The sequence below is a fragment of the Biomphalaria glabrata genome, chromosome 16 (genome assembly GCF_947242115.1).
Source record: "Biomphalaria glabrata chromosome 16, xgBioGlab47.1, whole genome shotgun sequence".
Lineage (NCBI taxonomy): Eukaryota > Metazoa > Mollusca > Gastropoda > Planorbidae > Biomphalaria > Biomphalaria glabrata.
The window spans coordinates 10,521,765-10,536,381 of NC_074726.1; the positions used below are offsets into that span (position 1 = coordinate 10,521,765).

At 32.2% G+C, this 14,617-nt stretch overlaps 1 protein-coding gene across 5 annotated transcripts; it reads left to right on the forward strand.

The window, feature by feature from the left end:
• The first annotated feature begins 253 nt into the window (after positions 1–253).
• LOC106072482 (mitogen-activated protein kinase kinase kinase 3-like) lies at positions 254–12,443 on the forward strand. 5 transcript variants are annotated; one of them, XR_008775434.1, is made up of 10 exons: positions 254–401; positions 1,414–1,539; positions 2,808–2,937; positions 3,722–3,893; positions 5,677–5,900; positions 9,485–9,550; positions 10,293–10,358; positions 10,913–10,966; positions 11,450–11,724; positions 12,129–12,443. XR_008775434.1 is itself a non-coding variant. In XM_013232858.2 (9 exons), exons 1-9 carry the CDS (start codon positions 279–281, stop codon positions 11,470–11,472), a joined length of 984 nt encoding a protein of 327 aa, XP_013088312.2. In that variant the 5' UTR covers positions 254–278; the 3' UTR covers positions 11,473–12,443. The 5 variants fall into 5 exon arrangements, 4 of the variants coding, with proteins under 4 accessions (XP_013088312.2, XP_055870489.1, XP_055870491.1 ...); XM_013232858.2 differs by having other exon boundaries at positions 11,450–12,443; XM_056014514.1 differs by having other exon boundaries at positions 5,680–5,900; positions 11,450–12,443.
• Positions 12,444–14,617: the final 2,174 nt, after the last annotated feature.

Consider the following 14,617-nt stretch of genomic DNA (forward strand, 5'->3'; position numbering starts at 1 on the left):
AAGATTAAAAAAGGTGAATAATAAAGAAATTATTATTAATAAAGTTAAATACAGTTGTTGATTTTCATCAATTCTGAATGAAAGCTTGCAATATGTCATATTTATACACGATTAAAATTTAACAAGAGGGCGGTCTGTGGCGGTTAGTTGGATAACTTTCTAACACTAGATGTGGTAAAAAAAAATCAATAAAATAATAAGTACTCAATAAATAGTATTACTTCTATTTGTATTTTCTTTTTCTTCTAGATTTCAGTGAAAAACCAACTAAGAGTAAAATGAGGAAAAAGATTGGAGAAGGAGGATTTGGAAAGGTGTACCTGTACTGTGACCCAAATACGTCGTTGTTATTTGCCATTAAACATATCAAACTAGTCCAAACGAAAGCTAATATATCACAGGTACATTTTCTGTTCAAATTTCCACAGACGTCAGACAAAATAACACTTTTCACATTTGTTTCGTAGCTCAGCATTACAGCAATAAGAAGTTGTGTTTTTTATGTAGTTACGTATTCTAGAGGCCCCCGAAAGGGGAAAAGACGCTATTAGTTAAGTGTGGATTGTTTGTCCGTCCGTCCAGTTTAGATCTCGTAAACTAGAAAAAGATATTGAAAATCCGACATCATAATATTGAAGACTTTTCAAAGTTCTGATGCAACTGCTGCGTTTTTCTTTTCCGAAAGCCAAATTAATTTTTAAAATCAACTATGCAAGCAGCTTTTTCATAAAAATACACCATTTTTACAACTATTCAGTATTAATAGTAATAAACAAGGGAGGCTATTTAGTAAGGGAGAAGACCATTTACCATATTTTACACATTTTACAAACGGTTTTAGATTTATTTTTTTTTAAATTGTTTTTTACAAATGTATTTCTAAGTTTACACAAAAATGTTTACTACTTTTTTATGGAAAAAAATCTATTTAAATATGCATACAAGTGGAACATAATTTAAAGAAACAATTAATAAGTAGTTTTTCATATTATCATGTGAACTGCAGAGCCTCACAGTATACACTAAAGGATATTTTTTAATTTTTTTTTTTACGGAACTGTTTTTTTCTTGAGACTATGAATAAGAGTTTGACCCTTTAAAAAACAATTACATCAATTAGATAATCATTATATAACATCAGTTAGGCCTGCTTCACATCTAGCTTCACATTCACTTTCACCTGTCACTTGATCTGTTGGACCGTTGGGGCATTAGACAGGATCTATCAACCTTCTTTCTCCATTCTCATCCTTCATTAGTCTTTGATAGAATTTCATTCTGATATTCTTTCTGAAAATATTGAAACCTGCCAATTTACCTGCCTGGGTGGACCACTTCGGGGGCCGATTTTGAGTTTGTGTTTCTACACAAACTGTCTTTGTAGCCTTATTTTTTTATTTTTTTTTTAAGTAGTTCACAGATAAATTAAGAAATGAAATCCAAATCCTGAGCAGCATCAAACACGAACGAATCGTTCAGTATTATGGATGTGAAGAGAGCAAAGAAGAAGTACTCATCTTTTTGGAATATATGCCAGGGGTAACATTATTATTTAAAAATATATCAATTATTTAACAAAAATATAAAAAAAAAATCAATTCTTATTTTTTGTTCAAATAATATAATAAACAATAATTTTTAGCAATTCTAAATTAGTATTGATAAATGATGAATTTTTAAAAAGTCCTAAACTGTGAGCGTAGATGTGTCTCAATGATTAGCCTCTTTAGTCACACAATAATTTGCAAAGGAAGGGTAGAAATGAAAGATTAGTAAATTGCCACAAGAAGTCAAAACTTGCTGCAGGACAGAAGAAGAAAGCAATGCTCGAACTCTTGATCCTTGAGATCTATTCCAAAGAACATACCAAACGAACAACCAGAATTCACTTTAATATCTTGCACTTAATAAAAGACCATAATCTCGTAGACGTACAATCATGCATTAACATTGTTCTAAGATCAATCCTTTAAATCTCAATAGCACCAAATACAAATCAAATAAGAACAAGCAACTCTTTCCTATTCAACTATCTGAAACTTGCCCCCAATAGACCCAAGGAGACGAGATCTATCTTTTTTTTTTAAAAATAGATCTATTTGTAGAGATTTATGCATCTGTAACCAAGACGTCTAGCGAATACAGGTTCATAAGGTCAGGACATTATAGGTTTATTGAAATGTTTATTTTTACAAAGTTTATCTCAACTTACTCTGCTCGTCTGTCTGTTCTTCTGACACAAATTTTCAACATGTTTTTCTTCCATTTTTCAATCTCCGAAACATAGCATAATTTTTAATTTTTGAAGACAACACATGCATCAATTAAAACATTACCCAATTAAATAATTAAATATTGATAATACTGTCAGGGTTAAGAATTATTTATGTTGCTTAATAGCTTAACTAAATTGAGGTCCAGGGTACATAGAGTAACCAACTATGTGGATGAATTGAAATAAAATTATGAATTTAATGGATAGCTGCCTGGTCGTGCGGTTTGCGCGCTGGACTGTCGTTCGGATTTATTGATGGTCCCGGGTTCAAACCCTGCCCGCTCCCATCCCCCGTCGACCTGCGGGAGGTTTGGACTAGGAAGTAAACTATCTTCAACTCTGAAGGAACATCCGAAACATGTATAAGATGTAACAATTGTAGAATACTTATATGTGTATGTGTACAATGAGAGTGATGAATAGATAATTATATATATATAGATATGTTATCAATAATTACACATAAGCACCTTACTACTGCTACAAACTTGTCAATATTAATAATTTTTAAAAACATTAAAAAAAACAACAGGGATCCCTTTACGATCACATGCATGACTTTGGGCCTTTTAACGAGGCTGTGACACGGACAATGACAAGACAAATCTTACAAGGACTAGCATTTCTTCATGAGAGTAACATTATTCATAGAGACATCAAAGGTAAAATATGTATTTTTCATTTTTAATTGCATAACGTTATTATTATTATTATTATTTCTTTACTGTGAGATAAGCCTTTGACGTACTTAGAGTGTCTTCATGGTCTAAATTAAAATTATATGTTGTTGTCTTCAACATATTTGAATCCTTATCTAATTCATTTTTTTCAGAATCGTTATTCCTTTCCAAGTTTGCCCTCTTTGTTTTTTTTTTCTTTTTGCCTTTCCAAGTTTGCCCTTTGTTTTTTTTTTCTTTCGCCTGCAGCTAGTCTCTTCTACCAATCTGCCCCTTTCTTAAGATACTTGCCCAACTTGGGCGACTTCCAACGTCTGCATGAAGTTACCTTATATGTATTGATCAATTCGCTAACAACTTCTAAGAAATCCTGTCAGTAAGATAACAGCTTCCTGGTCTCATTTTATACCTAGAAATTGAAGTGGGTTTTTTTTTGAGTCAATTATAAGCATATTTTTTTTACAATACCTCTACTCAATTTACAGCCTCGTGAAACCTGAAATCTGAACACGGGTAGCGGCTCGAATGATTTTAATCTAATTCTAGATCTAAAGGCTGGAATATTATAAAGTGAAGTGGATCTATACATTCGCTTAACCAGGATTCTTTCTCGGAGAGGGGGGATTGGGGAGGGATTAAATTTTTTTTTTAGTGTTTTTAAATCTAGCATTCATTAATTATTAAGAGAAAAACAAAAGTCTTATAAGTTGTATAAAGGACGTATTATTTATTTTAAAAAATGTTTTTTCTTGATTGTGTTTTCAATTAGCTGCAAATATTCTCCGCGACACTGTTGGCAATGTGAAAGTCACAGACTTTGGTGTTTCTAAACAACTAACAAGCATAACAGAAGCTGGCCCGCACACAACAGTTGGCTCGTTTCACTGGCTGGCACCTGAAATAATAACTAGTGATAACTATGGAAAGAACGTCGACTTATGGTAGGGAACTAGTATCCTAATTCTGTGGCTATTTGCGTCTCGAGGGAAGATATGTTTTCCCCTGTTATTACTTGTATGACTTAAGAGGTCAATCCTCCATACGAAAACTGCAGTCACAGATAGGGCATCTTTAATGACCAGGCGCTGTTGCACTTTCACCTATCTTTTTACTCCTGGTGTGTATGGCATCTGCAATCCGGCACCTGTCCCAGAGGCGTATTGGGGAGGGGGAGGGAAAGAGGGGAACGATGCCCCGGGCGCCACTTTCAGGGGGCTCCATATGCATCCTATAATTCAAACTAATTATAATGTTTGACGAATGTATCAGTCTTTAGTATTTGTGGGGTCTGTCCGTCCGTCCGTCCCGATATCTCAAATAATTAAAAATAAATTGAAAATCTGATATCATGATATTTTATTGAATTATTAAATCTACTTCAACTACTATAAAGGCCTCTCAAGTCTTTATTTTGGACTTTCAATACGATGTATTGTTAAACATTGACAACTATCGCACAAATATCCCTTACATTATAGATCTACATCTTTATAAAATTAACCTACACATTTGTTTTTGTATTAACGTTTTAGGTTCACGCTTTCGTGATTTCTTTAGATAACTCTATTCAAGTCACTATTTCATTGAAAGCGGACGCTGATCTCAAAAGCGGCTCTAAAGATTTTCCTATGATTTGAATACTTGATGTATATCGCTGAGAAAAGAATTACTAGCTCGTTGGACACATGAGGAAAACTCTAGTTTGACCGTTATAATTTTTCAAAGTAAGACAAAATAAATGTAAATTTGGCTAGAGACTAAATCTAGGTCTAGATCCTACATCGGTTTTGAAAGAACAATCGCGTTCTGGAAAGGGCTATCCCGTTAGGGAATTTCCGAACGTAAGGCTTTATTGATTCAAGCGCATTGTCTTCTAAGTCTAAATCCAAATGCTTATCATTGGATTATTTATAGGTGTACTATATCTATACATTCGCAAAATCAGGATTCTTTATCAGGGAGAAGGGGAAATGGGGAAAAAAATGTTTTTAGATTCAGAAATTTTAAAGAGAAAACCCATCACTCAATTAGTTGCATAAAGGAGGTATTTTCTTTTTTAAAAAAATGTATTTTAATGTTTTTCTTGTTTAATTTGATTTTAATGCACTAGATCAGTAATACACAAATAAGGACTCCCGATTTAAACCAAACACATTTTAAAGTTGCATTCTAATCGGGCAGGCCGCCAGTGTCTTATGACGACATCTTTTAAAACAAAAAAATACATCCTTTTTTTTCTCCACAAAAATAATGAGAACAAAAAATCAGTGACGTATTGATTGCGAATTCATGGTTCAAGCCTCCTAATGCTGACATACTAACCATTCTGCTAGTGATGTGCTTATCAAAAAAAAAAAAAGATTTTATTGTTGTCTATTGTTTGTTTCAAAAGATTAAACCGGCGACCTATAAAGGGGACTAATTCAGCTTATACCATTACTTCAGTCAAGTACAATATTTCAGTTGTTTGAGATATCAAACAAAGTAATCAATTACCAATAGTTAATAGTTACTTAAAGTTAATTAACTAATTGGTTAACTCTGTTTAATGAATTCTTGTTTTCATAGGTAAAATAAAAAATTGTGCAAAATTTCAGCTTGATCCGAGATTGGGTGTCGAAGAAATAATGTGTACAAACATATTACTAGACAGACAGATTGAGTTGATATGAACTTAATTATTAGTAGAAACCTGTTTAAGGCCATTTTTTTTTTGTTTGGAAGGAGCTTAGGTTGTACAGTTGTAGAGTTATTGACGACCAGGCCACCGTTCGCCGATATAGAGCCAATACAAGTGATTTTAAAGATAGCTAGCTGTAAACATCCTGAATACACTTTGCCAAAAGTAACATCTGAGAATTTAAGAGAGTTCTTAAACATCACTTTTAAAAAAGACTGGAACGCAAGAACATCAGCATTAAAGTTACTGGAGCATCCGTTTGTTGAAGGTCATTAAGCTATTAATTAATAAATCTATCTATCTATCTATCTATCTATCTATCTATCTATCTATCTATCTAATATCTCCCTCTCTCTCTATGTATCTATCTATGTATCTATGTATCTATCTATGTATCTATGTATCTATCTATCTATCTATCTATCTATCAATCTATCTATCTATCAATCTATCTGTCTGTCTGTCTGTCTGTCTGTCTATCTATCTCTCTGTCTGTCTATCTATCTATCTATCTATCTATCTATCTATCTATCTATCTATCTATCTATCTATCTATCTATCTATCTATCTTCTTTCCTGTCTATCTACTTTCCCACCTACATTTTCTACCTTCCTGCATACATTGCCTATCTACGCACCTATCTATCTATGCATCTATATACCTACCTACTTATCTATCTATCTATCTATCTATCTATCTATCTATCTATCTATCTATCTATCTATCTATCTATCTATCTATCTATCCATCTATCTATCTATCTATTTATCTATCTATCTATCTACTTTCCTACCTACATTTTCTGCCTACCTACTCACCTATCTATCTATGCATCTATCTATCTATCTATCTATCTATCTATCTATCTATCTATCTATCTATCTATCCAGTTCGGAAGTAGGCCACTACAACCTATGCGGTCGCAGTGGGCCCCGCACTTTCATAGGCCCCGCGCTAATTCTAGGTGGAAATTATTAAATTGAACCATTAAAACTTATATATAGGCTAATAAAAGGGTTTCCGCGGCCTCCTGATTTTCTAAGGCCTCCTGGAAATCTCCTGTAATTGCAAAATATATCCAAAGTCCTGGAAATCTTTTAAAAATATTAAAATCACCTGAAAACTCATAAAAATCTCATGAAATATAGACAACATTGTCATTTTGGATTGCCAATCCTACCAGCTTTTATTTTATAAAAAAATATTGCATAGACGAATGTTTTTTTCTAATACAAAATCTTAATTTTCACGATATGCTTATCCCTACCCAGACTGGGCCCCGCGCAATTTGCTTCGCATAGGTCCCGCAATTGTTAGGGCCTTGTATCTATCTATCTATCTATCTATCTATCTATTTATCTATCTATCTATCCATCTAACTATCTATCTGTCTGTCTGTCTGTCTGTCTGTCTATCTATCTCTCTGTCTGTCTATCTATCTATCTATCTATCTATCTATCTATCTATCTATCTATCTATCTATCTATCTATCTTCTTTCCTGTCTATCTACTTTCCCACCTACATTTTCTACCTTCCTGCATACATTGCCTATCTACGCACCTATCTATCTATGCATCTATATACCTACCTACTTATCTATCTATCTATCTATCTATCTATCTATCTATCTATCTATCTATCTATCTATCTATCTATCTATCTATCTATCTATCTATCTATCCATCTGTCTGTCTGTCTATCTATCTCTCTGTCTGTCTATCTATCTATCTATCTATCTATCTATCTATCTATCTATCTATCTATTTATCTATCTATCTATTTATCTATCTATCTATCTATCTATCTATCTATCTATCTATCTATCCATCTAACTATCTATTTATCTATCTATCTATCTATCTATTTATCTATCTATCTATCTATCTATCTATCTATCTATCCATCTAACTATCTATCTATCTATCTATCCATCTAACTATCTATCTATCTATCTATCTATCTATCTATCTATCTATCTATCCATCTAACTATCTATCTATCTATCTATCTATATATCTATTTATCTATCTATCTATCTATCTATTTATCTATCTATCTATCTATCTATCTATCTATCTATCTATCTATCTATCTATCTATCTATCTATCCATCTAACTATCTATCTATCTATCTATCTATTTATCTATCTATCTATCTATCTATCTATCTATCTATCTATCTATCTATCTATCTATCTATCTATCTATCTATCTAGCCATCTAACTATCTATCTATCTATCTATCCATCTAACTATCTATCTATCTAACTATCTATCTATTTTTTTGTTTGTTTGTCTGTTTAATCTAATCTCTCTCTCTCTCTCTCTCTCTCTCTGTCTCTCCATATACATGTATATGCATATATGCGTTTAGCTAGTTATCTATTTTGAATTATATCTAATTTGTTCATGTTTATTAAAAAGATTTGATTTATCATTAACATTATTATTTTTATGAAGTTTCATACTAATCTAGCTTTGCATTGAAGGAAATGCCTAGCTATTAGTAACAGTGACACATTTTACCAAAACCTTTTTTTTTTAGCAAAATAAAAAAAAATAACTGTCTGTTTTATAGTTTATTGAATTTTTTCTCTTTACAAACCTTATATCTATCTATCAATCTACGCTCCCCGTCTCTCTGTTTCCTATATAAACTCAGTAGCTTTAAACTAAATAAGAAGATCTAGATAATTTTTACAGTGTGACTATACAATATCTGCTAACATACGGAATAACTTGTTGGCAAGGCAACGCTTCATTTAAACAGTTGCGCCGCATAAAAAACAATATAAAATGGGCATCAAAATCACAAAAACAACATTACCATATTTAAAGGAACTTTTTGTCAGAAATGTCTAAGAAAAATCGCAAAAATATTGGAAGATAACAGCCACTCGCTCCATCAGAACTACGTTAAGTCGTCTGTCAATTATGACAAGAACAGAGCGGTACAAAAACTCGTTCGTATCTTATTCTGTCAGACTTTATCAACGCCACCCTTCGATGGGGAAACTTGAAAAGGATCAAGATGACTGTGTGTAGTCGCTGAATGAACTCTTTATGTTGTGTCTTTTCTATTTATTTTTATGTTTCTGTTGTGTTGTCTGTATATAAGAAATGGTCATTGTAATCACAACAATTTTCAAAAAGAACCAATAAATTAGTCTTAGTCTTAGTCTTCTATTACAAATTTTGAACACGTATTTTCTTCCATTCTTTTTATTCTCTGACAATTGTTATTTTCAACATGAATTAATTAAAACATTATCCAATTAGTTAATTAAATAGTGACAATAATTTTTGCAATGACTATATGGACTATATCTAGAACTAGTCTAAAAATCTAGATCTAGTCTAGATCTAGTCTCTAGATATATTTTATATTCTAGATCTAGTCTAGATCTATAAAGTAGGTAGAACGATTATGATCAGGATTAGTAGGCCTACTACTGGATAACAGTGCACAATGCCGTTTGCATGGGAAACTGGTTAGCTGTGCATGCTAATTTTTTTTTTAAATCCTCTAGCCCGTCTACTCCAATATATAAATCTAGTACGTATCTGGGAGGGGTTTCCATGCTCTACTTAGGTGATCAGTTAACGCTACTCTACTTATTTCAGAAGTGTTAGAAGAATCTTATCAAAGACGATGTATTGTCCTGTTTGCTTTTATGTGAAAAATAACGCCAAAAGATATTTAAAATTGTATTATTTTAAACGATCAAAACAAGACTATGGCTTGAATATTCCTGGTCCATTGGTGAATGCGATGGGGACCGTCTTTGAGTTTGTGTTATAACAAAACTCTCTTTGTAATCTTGTTTTTTTTTTTTTTGTTATTTGTTAGTGTGTAAAACATTGGAGGAAATCGAGAGAAAAGACAGAGAGATCAATAAACTTAAAGAACAGAAAGGTTAGATAAAGATTTCTACTAAATAGTTTTTTTTTAAATACAATTTAGACTAGCATATTTGCATTCGTACAATATATAGATCTACCTACCTACCCACCACTTTCTGAATACCTAACTGCATACCTAGCTATCTACCTAGCAACATAACCAGCTATATATGAAAGTATCTATCTATCTATCTATCTATCTATCTATCTATCTATCTATCTATCTATCTATGTGTGTGTCCGTCTTTCTTTCTAATGTAATCTATTATAATCTATATATATTTACTAGACAGATATTACCCGCTGCCCGCGGGTCTTAACTTGCGTATTGCTGATGCAGTCACTGATATAGTGCATTAGAAACAATTAAAGAAAATAATAATGTTATAAGTAAAGCGAATGCATGTATAGTATAGATGACTGTTTATCTAGTTATCTGTTTTGAGTTACGTCTATAATTCATTAATGTTTATATAAAAAATAATAATAATAATCTTTCTTATCCATAAGGATATTAGTCTTACAATTTGTGCATTACACCAATCAAAACATTATAATTATAGAAAACCAAAATATACATTCACATCAGACTCACTCATATTTTATATGCGAAAAGTTTATATCAAATTGTTTGTATTTAATGATTTAATTGCCAGTGGAACAAAAGAGATTGTGTGTCTGTTAGTCTTTGCTATTGGTGTCTTATTTTCTTAGGAAAAAAGATTAATGGATTGTTTTTCTCACTTTTTTGTTAGTGTGTAAAGCATCGGGCGAAATAGTGAAAAAAGACAGAGAGATCATAATGCTTAAAGAAGAGAAAGGTTAGATAAAGATTTCTACTAAATATATTTAGACTAGCATATTTAGGCTACATCTCCAGAATACATAGATCTACTACATTTACATTAAGTATCAAATTTCTAGGAAAATTGTTAGAGAAGTTTTCGAGATCCGTGTCAAATCATCCAGGTATTTGGTTTTCGTTTCCACAAAGTTACGAGTTGAATAAAGGTATTGTAGAAATAAAAAAATAGTGTAATATTCTTATGGTTCTAAAAAATATCATAGAAAAGCTTATTCATTATAATTCGTCTAACTTTACTTCAGCTGCCCAAACTTTAAAGAGTTTTTTTTTCTTTGGTTGATGCCTGATTTTTTTATACCCATCGCTCACCTCCCCCCTCCCCCCACCACCACGCGTTTTGTCCCCCAGTGTAATCGCTCCTACACGGATTTTTTGTTGCCTCGCTGAGACCTAGAATATACTCCCCGGATTGTAGCTCCAGACGTCTAGTCCAATTAAGTCGTTGACGTATAACTTAATACAGAAATTGAGTAAAACATATGAACTGACACCTTTTTTTAACACTTCCAGAAATACTTCTGAGGGCCTTGGCTCGGTATAGGTCAAGGTTGAATGACAGAAAAGGTTTGTTCATTTCTGTAACTAATTACATTACATGCTGCTGACTCTCATTAGGCGCGAGATTGTGCACCATAAGACATACTACAGAGACTGGTGAAAGACAGAAGTCTGGCTGATTATTAGTATGTAAACAAGAATGTAGTTTTGTAATACTGATGACTGATAATTGACTACTTGTTATTGAGCTGCTGTTTCTATATTATTAAACTAGTTATGTTATACAGTTCTTTCGTTGACGTGATTAAGTTCAGCTGTTGAGCAGGTTGCAGCACTATAATTACCAAATAGGTCAGACCTCAGGGAAAAACATATATAAACAACTCGAGTGGTGTTTATTACTTACTTATTACTATTTTATTTTTACTATTTAGATAACATTATAAGACATTATCTCAGGTGTTTGGAATGTCGTGAATGAAACTAAATAACGCCATTGTTTTGTATAAAAGAAAGTCAGTTTATATTTATCTCTTTATTCACTTCTAGGACAGAAAACAAAATTTGCCTAGAAAGAGACAAATAGTCTAGCACGAATAAAGATATTTGATGGAAATTTAGAGTAAGCTTATCCACATGACACCTTCGTTAACCATAGGCCAAGAAAAAACAGATGACCTTCACATCATTCAGCCCTATAGACAACCCACAAGATCTGAAAGGAGAACTTTACTTTTTTTGTGTGTACAAACTAAGAAAAAAGGATGGACTTCTGAAATGCAAAGACCCTAAAGAAAACGCAAGATATTTATCCCCCCAAAATGGTGAGGACAATATTACTAAAACAAAACTTGCTAAGGCGTCTTTATGTTTCTCTCATTATTGTTTTAATTGTATTATTTTGTATTTTTTTTGTATTTAACTCGTCTCTGTTTTAGTGTACTTAATGATGATTTTTTTATTCAATGATATATATATATATATATATATATATATATATATATATATATATATATATATATATATATATATAAATAATTAAATCATAAAATAAATGAAATAAGAATACTCATCATAAATCACATGACTGGAAGTAAGGGTGAATGTTGAAGTGTTAGTATTCTCAAGTTAATGACAGGAACAAGAGCCTAACACTTATATAGAAGTAAGCATTTAATTACAAGAATAAGAACTTAGATATTATAGAGTTATATATGGTATTTTTAAGGGTTGCTGATCCCAAATTGTAGCAGTTATCGAGGCATACCTTCTATTGGACAAGCCTGATATATTTGGTACCTGGACAGCTGCCAACGTGAGGGACGCTCTCCGCATGCCAAATATCAACTTATTCCAGACTCATAAAAAGCGTGAAAAATGCCTCTTCCTGTTGTGGGCCCCACACTTGATTCCTGTTTCTTTCCCTCCTTCCAGTTCAAGTTACGTTTCAAATGATAGATTTGTATCATTTGTGTATTTACATCTCATCATTGCAACACTATCACCATTACTATCATGTAAATAAACTTTATGTGTTCATAAAGTGAAGAGTTCTGAAGCTAATTGTGTTTGTCTCTTTGAAAGTATGTATATTTGCTCCAGTTATTTAAGATCATGAACCAGTCCGGTGTATTCGAACTGAACCCTCAGGAGCGAATATGTATCCAATGATATAAAATGTCGAACCATGCGTTGACACATGTTTTTGGTTTTGCATACAGGTCAGAAAATAACTCGGAAGGAACTAGTACCAGGTGACACGGTTGAATGAGTTGAGAAAGATTTTTACCCGAACTCATTTCGGAAACATTTTTTGTAGTGACGAAAATGATTGAGTGATTGGGAAACGACTAGCAATCCGAAGAGTTGCTTTTGTGTTCTGTTATTTCTAAATGTCACTGAGCTTGACAATTTGAATAGGAATTACGTTTCATTCAGCTGGTGGCCTATATGAGAAACTAGCACCATAACGCTGTCAACATGCGCTATAAAATGAGTATTCACGATTTAAGTCCCGGTAATAAAGTGTTATTCATAAATATAAGTCGCTTTTGATTTGTACTTTGGCAATGTCGAAAACAAACTATGCATTTCACTTCCAAAATGTACCAATGTATGATTGTTTACTTTTACTTTATTTTCACTCTTAGAAATATGTACGAGCGTTGTCATTTTGGTTCTATTAGAGAAATAACACTCTTACAAACACTTATGTTAATTGATTTATTATGGAAGAAAAAAATAAATATTTTTCGTGATTTATTAATTGTTTACACTTTAATTACGAGAGCCGTGAAGATGGCTTTTACGTAGTTGAAAAAGATAAGAGAGCGAGCATATAAGATGGTGCGCAAATGTTTAATTAGGCTTATCGATTTATCAATACTTGTGTTCAAGTTCTCAAAGTAATGTTTTAGTGTACTGCTGTAAGCTAGTGACGTAAGTGGTGTCAAGTTTTTTTTTTCCATTTCTTGCTGTAGGCCGATACGACGTCATTCAAAACCCTTTGATTCATAAAAAGATGTCTAGCCAAAAATTAATTTTACGATAATGAAACCTTTTTAAACCTACATAAAAGGTCGACCTCCAGTTTTCGCAATGTGGCCAACGAGTTAATGTTAGTTGTTTCTCTTTTATATACATATACCTTGATAATTGTAAAGAAAATCGTTAGAGGTCGTTTTCGAAATAAAATGTATATATAAATATATATGAATACAAAAATTGCTCGTTGTGTGTTTTTGTGCGTCTGACTCAGGCTACATTTAAAAAAAAATGAGTTGATGCATTTACATTTTTTATGTAAAATTAAAAATTAATGGATTATACTTTAATGTTTAAAAGAATAAAACTAAACCATATAACATTGGGCTTATGAATTATTCTAAATACATGTAAGCTTGACTTCGAACACAAAATCAAATAAAGAAGTCTGAATCCAACGCTTGTAATCATTTTTGAGCCCTCTGATTATTTTTCTGTAAGAGAGACACGTATGGAGTTAACATAGAAATATAACATTGGTAGATTGATGAGAAACATATGACCAAATGAAATGTAATCGTTTATTTCCAATACTCAAGTAAAAATTAGAAAATATTTAATAGCTACTTTAGCCAGATGTCATTTTTTTAAAATAATGAGTTGAGAGTAACCGAAAGTAAATACATAGTAATTATGGCCTGTAAGTGTCAGTTAAAGCAAGTTGGCGCCTAAGCTGGTCTCTAAAGCATTTCCGTGAGGTAACTCACCATGTGCGAAATATTTTTTCTTGAAATGATTAATTCAATTTTTACTTGAATTTACATTTAAATTCCAACTAAAATTTCCCAAACTTAAAAAAAAAATTCCATCAATTAAAGTTTAAGTAGATATCTAACAAATGTTTAAAAACATCTATAACTTAGAAACTAACCTTTAACAAACGAATGTCTTCCTAGCTCTTCTGCAGATGTTCTTCCAGAGCTCTGTTTCTGAAAGGTTATATTTAGAAAGTCCTTCACATGGTCCGATGACCCGACAGGTAACGAATATTCTGGGTGGTCACACTCGGTTATTTTGAATGTCGCTTCAATGCTATTGTAATGTCGAAATGGCGGATCGCCCGTTAAGAGCTCAACTACTGTGTAGCCTACACTCCTGAAATGTTTGTATTCATTATTATATGAGAAAAAAAACATATGATACAAGCACATAAGAAATTTAATTTACTTTCCA